This window comes from Stomoxys calcitrans, chromosome 3 (assembly GCF_963082655.1).
Source record: "Stomoxys calcitrans chromosome 3, idStoCalc2.1, whole genome shotgun sequence".
Classification (NCBI taxonomy): Eukaryota; Metazoa; Arthropoda; class Insecta; order Diptera; family Muscidae; genus Stomoxys; species Stomoxys calcitrans.
This window is the reverse complement of record NC_081554.1, coordinates 182,208,073-182,222,240: the sequence shown is the minus strand read 5'-3', so window position 1 is coordinate 182,222,240 and position 14,168 is coordinate 182,208,073. Positions and strand designations below refer to the sequence as shown.

At 31.4% G+C, this 14,168-nt stretch overlaps 1 protein-coding gene across 2 annotated transcripts in view; it reads left to right on the top strand.

Moving 5' to 3' along the window:
• Positions 1-13,442, top strand: part of LOC106085838 (neuroguidin) — a 290,224-nt gene extending 276,782 nt beyond the window's left edge. For both annotated transcript variants that reach the window (XM_013250273.2, XM_013250272.2), the window contains exons 2-5: positions 7,299-7,700; positions 7,766-8,037; positions 10,496-10,683; positions 11,806-13,442. In XM_013250273.2, coding sequence (XP_013105727.1) covers positions 7,299-7,700; positions 7,766-8,037; positions 10,496-10,683; positions 11,806-11,948 — 1,005 coding nt within the window. In that variant the 3' untranslated portion in view covers positions 11,949-13,442. The remainder of the gene's footprint in view (positions 1-7,298; positions 7,701-7,765; positions 8,038-10,495; positions 10,684-11,805) is intronic.
• Positions 13,443-14,168: the final 726 nt, after the last annotated feature.

Below are 14,168 nucleotides of genomic sequence, written 5' to 3'. Positions count from 1 at the left end.
ATTTTCTATAGAAATAAAATTTTGACAAAATTTTCTATAGAAATAAAATTTTGACAAAATTTTCTATAGAAATAAAATTTTGAAAAAATTTTGTATAGAAATAAAATTTTGACAAAATTTTCTATAGAAATAAAATTTTGAAAAAATTTTCTATAGAAATAAAATTTTGACAAAATTTTCTATAGAAATAAAATTTTCTATAGAAATAAAATTTTGACAAAATTTTTTTATAGAAATAAAATTTTGACAACATTTTCTATAGAAATGAAATTTTGACAAAATTTTCTATAGAAATAAAATTTTGACAAAAGTTTCTATAGAAATAAAATTTTGACAAAATTTTCTATAGAAATAAAATTTAGACAAAATTTTCTATAGAAATAAAATTTAGACAAAATTTTCTATAGAAATAAAATTTAGACAAAATTTTCTATAGAAATAAAATTTAGACAAAATTTTCTATAGAAATAAAATTTAGACAAAATTTTCTATAGAAATAAAATTTTGAAAAAATTTTCTATAGAAATAAAATTTTGAAAAAATTTTCTATAGAAATAAAATTTAGACAAAATTTTCTATAGAAATAAAATTTAGACAAAATTTTCTATAGAAATAAAATTTTGACAAAATTTTCTATAGAAATAAAATTTTGACAAAATTTTCTATAGAAATAAAATTTTGACAAAATTTTCTATAGAAATAAAATTTTGACAAAATTTTCTATAGAAATAAAATTTTGACAAAATTTTCTATAGAAATAAAATTTTGACAAAATTTTCTATAGAAATAAAATTTTGACGAAATTTTCTATAGAAATAAAATTTTGACGAAATTTTCTATAGAAATAAAATTTTGACAAAATTTTCTATAGAAATAAAATTTTGACAAAATTTTCTATAGAAATAAAATTTTGACAAAATTTTCTATAGAAATAAAATTTTGACAAAATTTTCTATAGAAATAAAATTTTGACAAAATTTTCTATAAAAATAAAATTTTGACAAAATTTTCTATAGAAATAAAATTTTGACAAAATTTTCTATAGAAATAAAATTTTGACAAAATTTTCTATAGAAATAAAATTTTGACAAAATTTTCTATAGAAATAAAATTTTGACAAAATTTTCTATAGAAATAAAATTTTGACAAATTTTCTATAGAAATAAAATTTTGACAAAATTTTCTATAGAAATAAAATTTTGACAAAATTTTCTATACAAATAAAATTTTGACAAAATTTTCTATACAAATAGAATTTTGACAAAATTTTCTATAGAAATAAAATTTTGACAAAATTTTCTATAGAAATAAAATTTTGACAAAATTTTCTATAGAAATAAAATTTTGACAAAATTTTCTATAGAAATAAAATTTTGACAAAATATTCTATAGAAAACCCCCACCCCCTACAAAAAAAATTTTCTATAGAAATAAAATTTTGACAAAATTTTCTATAGAAATAAAATTTTGACAACATTTTCTATAGAAATACAATTTTGACAAAATTTTCTATAGAAATAAAATTTTGACAAAATTTTCTATAGAAATAAAATTTTGACAAAATTTTCTATAGAAATAAAATTTTGACAAAATTTTCTATAGAAATAAAATTTTGACAAAATTTTCTATAGAAATAAAATTTTGACAAAATTTTCTATAGAAATAAAATTTTGAAGAAAATTTTCTATAGATATAAAATTTTGACAAAATTTTCTATAGAAATAAAATTTTGACAAAATTTTCTATAGAAATAAAATTTTGACAAAATTTTCTATAGAAATAAAATTTTGACAAAATTTTCTATAGAAATAAAATTTTGACAAAATTTTCTATAGAAATAAAATTTTGACAAAATTTTCTATAGAAATAAAATTTTGACAAAATTTTCTATAGAAATAAAATTTTGACAAAATTTTCTATAGAAGTAAAATTTTGACAAAATATTTTATAGAAAACCCCCACCCCCTACAAAAAAAATTTTCTATAGAAATAAAATTTTGACAAAATTTTCTATAGAAATAAAATTTTGACAAAATTTTCTATAGAAATAAAATTTTGACAAAATTTTCTATAGAAATAAAATTTTGACAAAATTTTCTATAGAAATAAAATTTTGACAAAATTTTCTATAGAAATAAAATTTTGACAAAATTTTCTATAGAAATAAAATTTTGACAAAATTTTCTATAGAAATAAAATTTTGACAAAATTTTCTATAGAAATAAAATTTTGACGAAATTTTCTATAGAAATAAAATTTTGACAAAATTTTCTATAGAAATAAAATTTTGACAAAATTTTCTATAAAAATAAAATTTTGACAAAATTTTCTATAGAAATAAAATTTTGACAAAATTTTCTATAAAAATAAAATTTTGACAAAATTTTCTATAGAAATAAAATTTTGACAAAATTTTCTATAGAAATAAAATTTTGACAAAATTTTCTATAGAAATAAAATTTTGACAAAATTTTCTATAGAAATAAAATTTTGACAAAATTTTCTATAGAAATAAAATTTTGACAAAATTTTCTATAGAAATAAAATTTTGACAAAATTTTCTATACAAATAGAATTTTGACAAAATTTTCTATAGAAATAAAATTTTGACAAAATGTTCTATAGAAATAAATTTTTGACAAAAGGGCAATAACAACCAGGACGATAAGGTCACGAGCAGTCTTTCGGGTCGAAACAGTCCGAGTTAAGGACGTGGGCGACAAATGCGCATGTAACAGCGAAACCGACCATTTCGCTGCTCCACAAAAAATCCTATGAGGCGAAAATCCTATGGGGGGATCCAGATCGTGAAAAGACGAGGCTATTACTGAAACGAAGCAAGAAGGAGGTAAGTATAGCTATTGATATCATAACGGGAAACATAGGACTACGAGCTCACTTATATAATAGCATGTGTAGTGCATGCGGGGAAGATGATGAGACGTTGGAGCATTTCCTTTGTCATTGCCCGGCTTTCGCGTGTAACAGATACCGGCACTTAGATGGAGACACAATACCAAACATGAACCAACTTAGGGGAGTGGTATTGAAAACAATTAAGGATTTTGTAAGTAGCACGGAATTCCTAGTTTAAAATTATCTTTTTATAGGTTACTTTATAGTTTTTAGAGCACACAATAAGCCGATTACTGGCTTAGGTGTGTGTCCATAGTGGCATGGGCCGGATTAACCTAATTAACCTTTTCAACCTAACCTAATCTAATTTTTGTTTTCTTTCTATACGCTCCACCACAGAATGGGGGTAAACTAATTTCGTCGTTCTGTTTGTAACACATCGAAATATTCATCTGAGACCCAACAAAGTATATATATATATATATATATATATATATATATATATATATATATATATATATATATATATATATATATATATATATATATATATATATATATATATATATATATATATTCTTGATCGTCTTGACATTCTAACTTGATTACGCCATGTCCGTCCGTCCGTCTATGGAAAGAACGCTAACTTTCGAAGGAGTTAAGCTAGGTGTTTGAAATTTTGCACAAATACTTCTTATTACTGTAGGTCTGTTGCGATTGTAAATGGTCCATATTGGTTCATGTTTTGATATAGCTGCCATATAAACCGATCTTGGATCTTGACTTCTGGAGTCACTGTTTTGTTGTGACCTCAAAAATGTGCTAACTATTGTTGTAATCGGTTCATCACCTGATTTAGCTGTCATATAAACCGATCTGAGATCTTGACTTCTTGAGCCACTAGGGGCGCAATTCTTCTTTTCTCCGATTTGGCAAAAATTTTGCATGAGGTGTTTTATTATGACGTCCAACAACTATTCTAAGTATGGTTCAAATCAGTCCATAAACTAATATAGCTCTCATTTATACCGATCTGGGGTCTAGACTTCTTGCGTCCGATTTGGCTGAAATTTTGCATGACGTGTATCGTTATATCTTCGAAATAACTATGCAAAATATAGTATATATCGATCCATAACTTGATATAGCTGTCATATAAACCGATCTGGGATTTTGAGCCTCTAGAGGGCACAATATTATCCGATTTGGCTGAACAGGAACAATTCTTATACAAGTATGGTTCAAATAGGTTGATAACCTGATAAAGCTGCCATATAAATCGACCTTGGGTCTTGACTTCTAAAGGTTCTAGGGGGCGCAAGGCCTATTCGATTTAGCTGAAATTGTGCAAGACGTATTTCGTTATAACTTCCAACAATTATGCTATATATTGTATGACCTGATATAGCTGCCATACAAACCGATCTGGGATCTTGACTTTTTAGCCTCTAGAGGGCGCAATATTAGCCGATATGGTTGATTTGATTTTGTACAACGGCTTCTCCCATGACATAGGTGTCAAATATGGTCTGAATCGGTCTATAGCCTGATACAGCTCCCCTATAAACCGATCTCCCTATTGTGACTTCTTGAGCCCCTAAAGGGCACTATTCTTATACGATTTGAATGAAATTTTATGCAATGACTTCTGCTGTGGTATCCAAAGCATAACCTGTTATAGCTACAATACCATGGCAATTTTTATCCATTACCCTTTGTCTGCCTATAAAGAGATATCGGGCAAAGAACCTGACAAATGCCATCCATGGTGGATACCCTCCGGCCCGGCGGAATTTGGCAAGCTTTTACTCAATTTTAATTATTTTTTTTATAGAAATTACATTTTGACAAAAGTTTTGGTAGAACTTTACTAAATTTTAACAACATTTTCTATGGAAATAATATTTTTTACAAATTTTTCCACAGAAATATAATTTTTGTGTGAGATGGTGTGGGTGGTTTAGAATATGACGAGATAGCATTTTACCTACCTTGATTCGCCCATACTTGTTACCGTTATTTAATGGCACTCCCGGGGCATTATTTGGTATTTTCCTCATATGCATTTATATAATCTGCTATATGTCAGGCATATAAATAAATATTGCATGATGCTCATGCATTCTCATACCATGCTCTACCATTTCATACCATATGTATTTTTGTGTATAGGCTGGCATAATATTCTCTACCTTCCTACGGGGCAGAGGATATTTATAATACATAATTTATTATGCAATTATTGTGCATAAATATTTCATTTCATAATTTAGCTCTTTTTGTAATGTGGTAAGGTTTTTTTTTTTGGGAAAAAAATTCCAATATTTGCCTATGTGGTTTTTGGTTGATGATGTTGCATACAGCCACCACATATTTAAATGAAATTATTTTCCACTTCAGTTGTTTGAATTTTTTTCTTTTTTTTACCAAAGCATGGCAACAAACGGTGGAAAAAAATTACCCTCTCGTTATTATTTCATTAATTATGTAGCCATGTTGGCAAAATAAAAAAAACAAGGATTTTGCATATTATTCTGATGCTATTATTCATTTTTATTTATGTAAATGAATTTTCCTATTATTTTTTTTGTTGTATTTTAATGTCATTTTATTAATTAAAATGTCCTTTGTTCATGTTCATGTGCATTTCCTTTTTTTTGTGGGTATGGCCATTAGTTATCGGGAAACTCATTATTTTTTTGTAATTTATATTTTGTGATAGCATATCTTCTTTAATAATTTATTTTAAATGAAAATGCTTTTAATTAAAAAATATACAGTGAGCGTCAAAATAAAGTGCACATTAGCTATGCTTTAACAGGTTTTTCTGGCCAAATACCTTAAACTTACTGAATTTTGAAGTAATTTTTATACCCACCACCGAAGGATGGGGGTATATTTATTTTGTCATTCCGTTTGCAACACATAGAAATATACATTTCCGACCCTAAAAAGTATATATTGTATATTCTTGATCAGCGTAAAAATCTAAGACGATCTAGACATGTCCGTCCGTCTGACTGTGGAAATCACGCTACAGTCTTTAAAAATAGAGATATTGAGCTGAAACTTTGCAGAGATTCTTTTTTTGTCCATAGTTCGAAGATGGGCTATCTGATATAGCCCCCATATATACCGATACGCCGATTTAGGGTCTTAGGCCCATAAAAGCCACATTTATCATCCGATTTTGCTGAAATTTGGGACAGTGAGTTGTGTTAGGCCCTTCGACATCCTTCGTCAATTTGGCCCAGATCGGTCATGATTTGGATATAGCTGCCATATAGACCGATCCTCCTATTTAGGGTCTTGGGCCCATAGAAGCCACATTTATTATCCGATTTTGCTGAAATTTGGGACAGTGAGTTGTGTTTGGCCCTTCGACATCCTTCGTCAATTTGGCCCAGATCGGTCCAGATTTGGATATAGCTGCCATATAGACCGATCCTCCGATTTAGGGTCTTGGGCCCATAAAAGCCGCATTTATCATCCGATTTTGCTGAAATTTGAGACAATGAGTTGTGTAAGGCCCTTCGACATCCTCCCTCAATTAGGCCCAGATCGGTCCAGATTTGGATATAGCTGCCATATAGACCGATCCTCCGATTTAGGGTCTTGGGCCCATAGAAGCCACATTTATCATCCGATTTTGCTGAAATTTGGGACAATGAGTTGTGTAAGGCCCTTCGACATCCTTCCTCAATTAGGCCCAGATCGGTCCAGATTTTGATATAGCTGCCATATAGACCGATCCTCCGATTTAGGGTCTTAGGCCCATAGAAGCCACATTTATCATCCGATTTTGCTGAAATTTGGGACAGTGAGTTGTGTTAGGCCCTTCGACAACCTTCGTTAGTTTGGCCCAGATCGGTCCAGATTTGGATATAGCTGCCATATAGACCGATCCTCCAATTTAGGGTTTTAGGCCCATAAAAGCCACATTTATTATCCAATTTTGCTGAAATTTGGGGCAGTAAGTTATGTTGGGCCCTTCGATATTCTTCTTTAATTTGGTTCAGGTCGGTCCAGATTTGGATATAGCTGCGATATAAACCGATATCTCGATTGAAAGGCTTGGTCCCAAAAAAGACGCATTTATAATCCGATTTCACTGAAATTTGACACGGTGACTTATGTTCGGCTTTTCGACATCCGTGTCGTATATGGTTCAGATCGGTTTATTTTTAGATACAGCTACTAAACAGATCGATATTTTGTTACACATAATTGAACAATGACTTGTACTTATTAGTATTTGGTTCAAATCGGAACATATAGCTGCTATGGGGCATAAGGTATGCATTATTCTCCGGATTTTGACGAAAGATGGTTTACATATATACCCGAGGTAGTGGGTATCCAAAGTTCGGCTTGGCCGAACTAACGCCTTTTTACTTGTTATTTATAACATTTTTATTTTGTTCTTCTCCCCCCTCTTATAGGCTCTCGATTACGATTGTGAAGTTCAGGAACAACAGGATATACCACAGGCCATACAGTTGTTGGGTGAAATGAACAGCAATGTCAAACAAGTCACAGATCTCGTTGAGGGCATGCTGCAACGAGTGAAACGCGGCGAACTTACCACAGAGTATGGCCTCAGCTTTCTGGAAGTCAAATATCACATGTTACTCGATTATCTGATCAATTTGACCTATGTGGTGCTGCGTAAATGCTCGGGCGAAACCATCGAGGGGGATCCCTCGATAGAGCGTTTAATTGAAATACGCACAGTTTTGGAGAAGATACGACCGATTGATTACAAGCTCAGATATCAAATAGATAAATTGGTGAAGACAGCAACAACGGGGGTGTCATCAACATCGGATCCTATTCTATATAAGGTGGGCGAAAACTATTTCTTGAAAAGAAACAAATAAAATATGAAATTCCTTTTGCTACATTTTAGCCCAATCCTGAAAATATGTTAACTAATGCCAATGATGATGGTAATGCCGAAGATGATGATGATGATGAGGACGATGAAAGTGCTTCTGAATCCGATGACGAAGATGCCGAGGATAATGAGAAGGGTGTTAAGAGACCCAAAAAGGGTGCCACTGCTGGCAAACCTGGCATCTATGTGCCACCCAAAATTAAACCCGTGTATTATGATGGCGATGAGAAGCCCGAGGATAAAGAAAAGAAACTATTAGAGAGAGCCAAGAAACGTGCCATAACGTAAGGACTTTATTGATTTATGGCAATTATTTTTGCAACACCTGAAAACAATGATCTAAGTTGACCAACTCCCTCTGTCCAAAGAAATTTTACACAGATTATATAAAAAACAAGTAAAAGCATGTTAAGTTCAGCCGGGTCGAATCTAGGGAACCCAACACCATGGATTCTGCTAAAATATGGGAGCTATATATGGGGGTTATAGACCAATTTGGATCCTATTTGGCACAGTTATTGAAAGTCATAACAGAACACTGTGTGCAAAATTTCAGCAAAATCGGTAAAAATTGAGGCTTCCAGGGGTTCAAAACGTTAAATCGGGAGATCGATCGAAAGTCATAACAGAACACCACATGCAAAATGTCAGCCAAATCGGATAAAAATTGAGGCTTCCAGGGGCCCAAGATGTCAAATCGGAAGTCATAACGGAACATCACATGCAAAATTTCAGCCAAATCGGATAAAAATTGAGGCTTCCAGGGGCTCAAGACGTCAAATCGGTAGATCGGTTTATATGGGAGCTATATTAGGTTATAAACCGATTTAGACCGCACTTGGCACAGTTGTTGGAAGTCATAACAGAACACTATGTACAAAACTTCAGCAAAATCGCACAAAAATTTCGGCTTCCAGGTACTCAAGAAGTCAAATCGGGAAATCGGTTTATATGGAAGCTATATCAGGTTGTAGACCGATTTGGGCCGTACTCTGCACAGTTATTGAAAGTCATAATAAAACACTATGTGCAAAATTTCAGCCAAATCGGATGAAAATCGAGGCTTCCAGAGGCTCAAGAAGTCAAATCGGTAGATCGGTTTATATGGGCGCTATATCGGGTTGTAGACCGATTTGGACCGTACTTGACACAGTTGTTGGAAGTCATAACGGAACACTATGTGCAAAATTTCAGCTAAATCGGATGAAAATCGAGACTTCCTGAGGCTCAAGAAGTCAAATCGGTAGATCGGTTTATATGGGCGCTATATCCAAATCTGAACCGATATATACCCAACGACCTACATTAATATTAAGTATCTGTGCAAAATTTCAAGCGGCTAGCTTTACGAGATCGACCGCTATCGTGATTTCGACAGGTCTTACGCCCATAAAATCCGCAATTATTATCCGATTTCGCTAAAATGTTAATCACTGAGTTGTTTTGAGTCTCCCGACATCCGACTCAAATATGTTTCAGATCGGACCACATTTAGATATAGTCCGAACTTCCGATTGAGAGTCTTGAGCCCATAAAAGCCGCAATTATTATCCGATTTCGCTGAAATTTGAAACGGTGAGTTACTATAGTCTGTCTATATTCAGATATAGCTGCCATATAGAGTGATCTGCCGATTAAGGTTCTTGAGCCCATAAAAGCTGACTTTATAACTTGTCTTAAGCCTCCCATCATCCGACCAGCATATGGCCCAGACCATACTATTAAGATATAGCTGCCATATAGACCGATTTTCCAATTAGGGCTCTTTATCCCATATCGGATTCGTTGCGCCCTTTCAGTGAAAGTGTTACTAATATAAGAGTTCTCGGGATCTAAATGATATATGATCCAGACCAGCTCCCATTTGTGGAGTTTTTATTAGAGAGGATGGTTAATTTATCCATGGCGGTGCGTATCCATGGTGGTGGGTTCGGCATGACCGAACTTGCAAATTGCAAAATTTGCCCATGAACATTCCACTAAGGAGCAGGGGCATTCTTCTCACATATCAATGAGTGCAGTCCGATTCAAGTTTAAGCTCAATGATGAGGGGCCTCCTTTTTATAGCCGAGTCCGAACGGCGTGCCGCAGTGCGACCCCTCTTCGGAGAGAAGTTCTACATGGCATATTACCTCACAAATGTTGCCAGCATTAGGAGGGGGAAGCCGCTGAAAATGTTTTCTGATGGTCTCGCCAGCATTCGAACCCAGGCGCTCAGCGTTATAGGCGGACATGCTAACCTCTGTCCTACAGTGGCCTCCTAACTTAGCACGTTTTTACTTGTTTTGTGAAATTTTGTAAAAAATTCAACTTTGCCAATCCATGGCGGTGGGTTCGGCAGGACCGAACTTTGCACGTTTTTACTTGTTTTTGTTCAATTTTGCAAAAAATTCAACTTTGCCCATATTATCGATAGGAAAAATATCAATCGGCAATTCAGACAAAAAATAAAATTTCGATAGTATCGACAGTGCCATCGATATTTTGTCAGCTCTACCTTCTTGCTGGCGACATTTGTGAGCTACTCTGCTATGTAAAAACTTATCATTGTGCTGAAAGTTGAATAGGGCAGCACTCATTGATTTGTGAGAAGTTTGGACCCTGTATCAATGGGCAAATTAGCATTTTGGCATGGTGGAGTGTATATAAGATTTGGCCCGCCCAAACTTAACACGCTTTTTGGCGTTACTTGTTTTAATTTGAAATAAAATTTTCTAACTTTTTAATTCCTTTACTCGACAGTTCCTCCATGATGCAGGACTTAAAAGAAGAATATTTGGATGCACCAACAGAAATCTCTTCAGGCTCTAGAGCCCAACAGATATTGTCGAAATCACAAAAGGAAAAGCAAGAGTATGAAGAAGCTTATTTGACCCGTCTGCCGGTAACTAAAGCCGAAAAGCATCGTAATAGGAAACTAACAACATTGGGTAAGTTGATAAACGGCAGCCTGGCAGCTTTGGTTATTAACATAAATAAAATAAAATAAAATAAAATAAAATAAAATAAAATAAAATAAAATAAAATAAAATAAAATAAAATAAAATAAAATAAAATAAAGTAAAATAAAATAAAATAAAATAAAATAAAATAAAATAAAATAAAATAAAATAAAATAAAATAAAATAAAATAAAATAAAATAAAATAAAATAAAATAAAATAAAATAAAATAAAATAAAATAAAATAAAATAAAATAAAATAAAATAAAATAAACTAAAATAAAATAAAAAAAATGGAATGGAATGGATTGAAATGAAATGAATTGGAATGGAATGGAATGAAATGATATCAAAAGGAATGGAATGAAATGAAGAGAAATTAAATGAAGTCAATTAAAATTAAAGAATTAAATATTTTATAACAAAGGGTGATTTTTTAAGCGCGCGCGTTAAATCGCACGATCCAGGCGGCCAAATGATTGGTCCCGAACGTGAAATAAAATGTTCGCCGAACTCGCCTCTCAATAAGTCCGTGCTGAGTGGCATCATTATGTTGAAACCGCATGCCAAGCAAGGCAAGCTCTTAAATTTTGGGCAAAAAAAAGTTGTATATCATCTCATGATAGCGCTCAACATTCACAGTAACGTAATGATTAGCATCATTTTTAGAGAAGTACGGTCCAATGATGCCACCAGCATATAAACCCCACCAAACTGTGACTTTTTCAGGATCCATTGGTAAATCGACAATTCTGCTTATTTACGTTCCCATTGAGCCAAAAATGAGCTTCGTCGATGAAATTGAAAAAGCGGGCGATAAACTTTTTTACCAGAGCATGCATTTTCATAATAAAATTCAAAATTTACAGTCGTTGTTTGCTTGTAAGACGATTCATGGTTAAATTATAGACCAAACTGGATATGTTTGACTGTGAAACAAAACACGAAACGTGCTTGAGCTGTTTAAACCAGTGTTGCCAAAAAGATAAAAGCTAAAAAATTACCCTTTATATACATATTCTTTTTTTTTATTTTCATAGTTTTTTAATGCATTTATCTCAAGGAATAGTTTTCTCTCTTATATTACAAAATTTTTCTTGATTTTTCCTAGGCACATTGGGGGATGAAATCTTAGGCGAAATCAGCCGTGATCCTGCTCTTCGAGGTGACTCACTTGTTGGCAGTAGCAAAAAACGCAAAGCCAAAATGGGCAAAGGCAAAAAAAAAGGAGGCAAAAAACGTAAATTTCATTAAAACTGGCAGAGATGAAAAGAAAACCCAAAATTAAGCAAGCATAACTACAAAAACAAAATTAAAAAATAAAAAAAAAATTTTAAACTTATTATTAAAAAAAAACAAACATTTTTAAACGTGTAAAAAGAAACAAATGCAACAACTTGATACTAAGGAAATTTTATAAATAATTTCAATTTTTACAAAAACAGAAAAAAACGAAGGAAAGTAACTCAAAGCCAAACACAAGTCTATTCTGTAACGTATGAATAGCAAATATTAAACAACAAAAACAATTTAGTTAAAAAAAAAAACAAAATCAGTCAAGAAAGTTTAAATATAAAAATGTTTATGGAAAAAAAGTAAATATATATATAACATTGTGTGTATATCAAAAATTTAAAACAAAATCAACAAATTTTTAACACATTTTAAGCTTATGAATCAGAAGCAGTTTGGTAACCAATTAGAAAGAATGTTCAAAGCTCATCATGTGTTGCATTCATTTACAATTGGGGGAGCTAAATGTAAAGTTAAAGATATCGACCACTCACCGATTCTATTTAGCAATGCAATATCTATCCATGCATTGTTGTAATCAAATAACAGATTGGTAAAAAAATTCTTCAAAATTCCCTGCAAAATATGTAAACGGTATATATGACTAAAAGATGCTCATCAATCCACAATTGATGAGCAATAAGGTAAAATTTTTTTAATATTTTGATATACACACATAGTTTTTTAGTTTACATTTTTTAAACAATTATGATTCATGCTATAAATATTTTTTAAAAACCTTTTTTTATAAAAAAAATAAATTAAATTTGGTTTTTCATTATTAAAGTTACCTATTTTTTATAAAAAAGATCCCTATTATTTTCTGATAATGAATTTGTTTAGACCTATGTTTGTTTTTTTTTTTAATATGAAATTAATTTTTTTTCTAAGCAACGTTAATTACTCTAGAAATTTTCTTCCATATATTCTGTTAAATTTTTAATTAAAAAAGAATAGTTATTAATTTTTATGTTTTAATATGTGAATTTCTAATTTATAGAATATTTTCGGAAACGAAATGCACACCCCTTATATTGCTGTTTTCTTTTAATAATACATATTTTTCTAAATAATAAAAAAAAAATTCCTTAAAAAAATTTATTTTATTAATGTCGTTTTTTTTTGTTTTACAACATTTACAAATCTATATCTTAACATTGAATTCACTAATTCATTTATTGTTTTTAATAAAGTAATCTATATATTTTTTAACAACAATTAATATTAATGCCTTATTTTAAGATTAAAAAAAATTATAGATATTTATATATATACTCGCAATAAACTGCATTGCATTTCGGCAACCAAATTGAAAATGTTTATAAAAAAACCATTTCTTTTTTGTCTTGAGAAAAGTTACAAAAAGCCATATTGTTTGCAATGTCTGCTTAAAATTGGATTTTGTAGTGCTCTCTCCGGCGTTGGGCTTCAATTTATGTTGAGCTCAACGTGGGTGACTACTTTTGTTTTAAGGTACTCCGTTTAAACGAAAACGCCTTTGGATTCTTCTTAAAACTTACAAAATAATCGCTTTATTAAACCAAAAGGAAATAACTGCGAATGAATGTATAACAAAATAACCAAAACCTTAACAGGCTGGCTTTATGCACGACGCAACACGAATAGAGGCTGCAATTTGCTATCAAACAACTATTCTTTGTTACACGCACACACAAACATATCCATCAACGAACAAAGCCAACAACAACCAATGCTTTTAACTGTTGAGAAGTTGTTTAACTAGTCCGCTGCTAGCTATCCCAAGTGCTCAACCAACCTACGAATGAAGAATGAACAATCTTCGTCGATGCGCCACTATTTATACTCTTCAAGCGAGACCTTTGATCAAATTAAACGAACACAAAGAGAATGAGTATAAATGAGTAAATGAGAAAGAACTGTTAGGAAAAGAAGGCGCAGCGGAGCGGGCCCGGGTCAGCTAGAAACAACAAAAAATTCAAAATTTTTTATCCTAACTCCCTTGTTTGGGGGAATTTTTTCCCATGTTTTATAGCCTCATTCTCCCTTTTACACATAGCCCATAAAGTCTGCTTTCATGCGACAATTTCCTTTTTAATGATTCAAAAACAACATAATAAAGTTAAATTTTGTTGTATATGTGGTTTCTTTATATTTCTTAAATTAAAAAACAAAAATACAAGTTTGCTTTTGCTTTTTTGT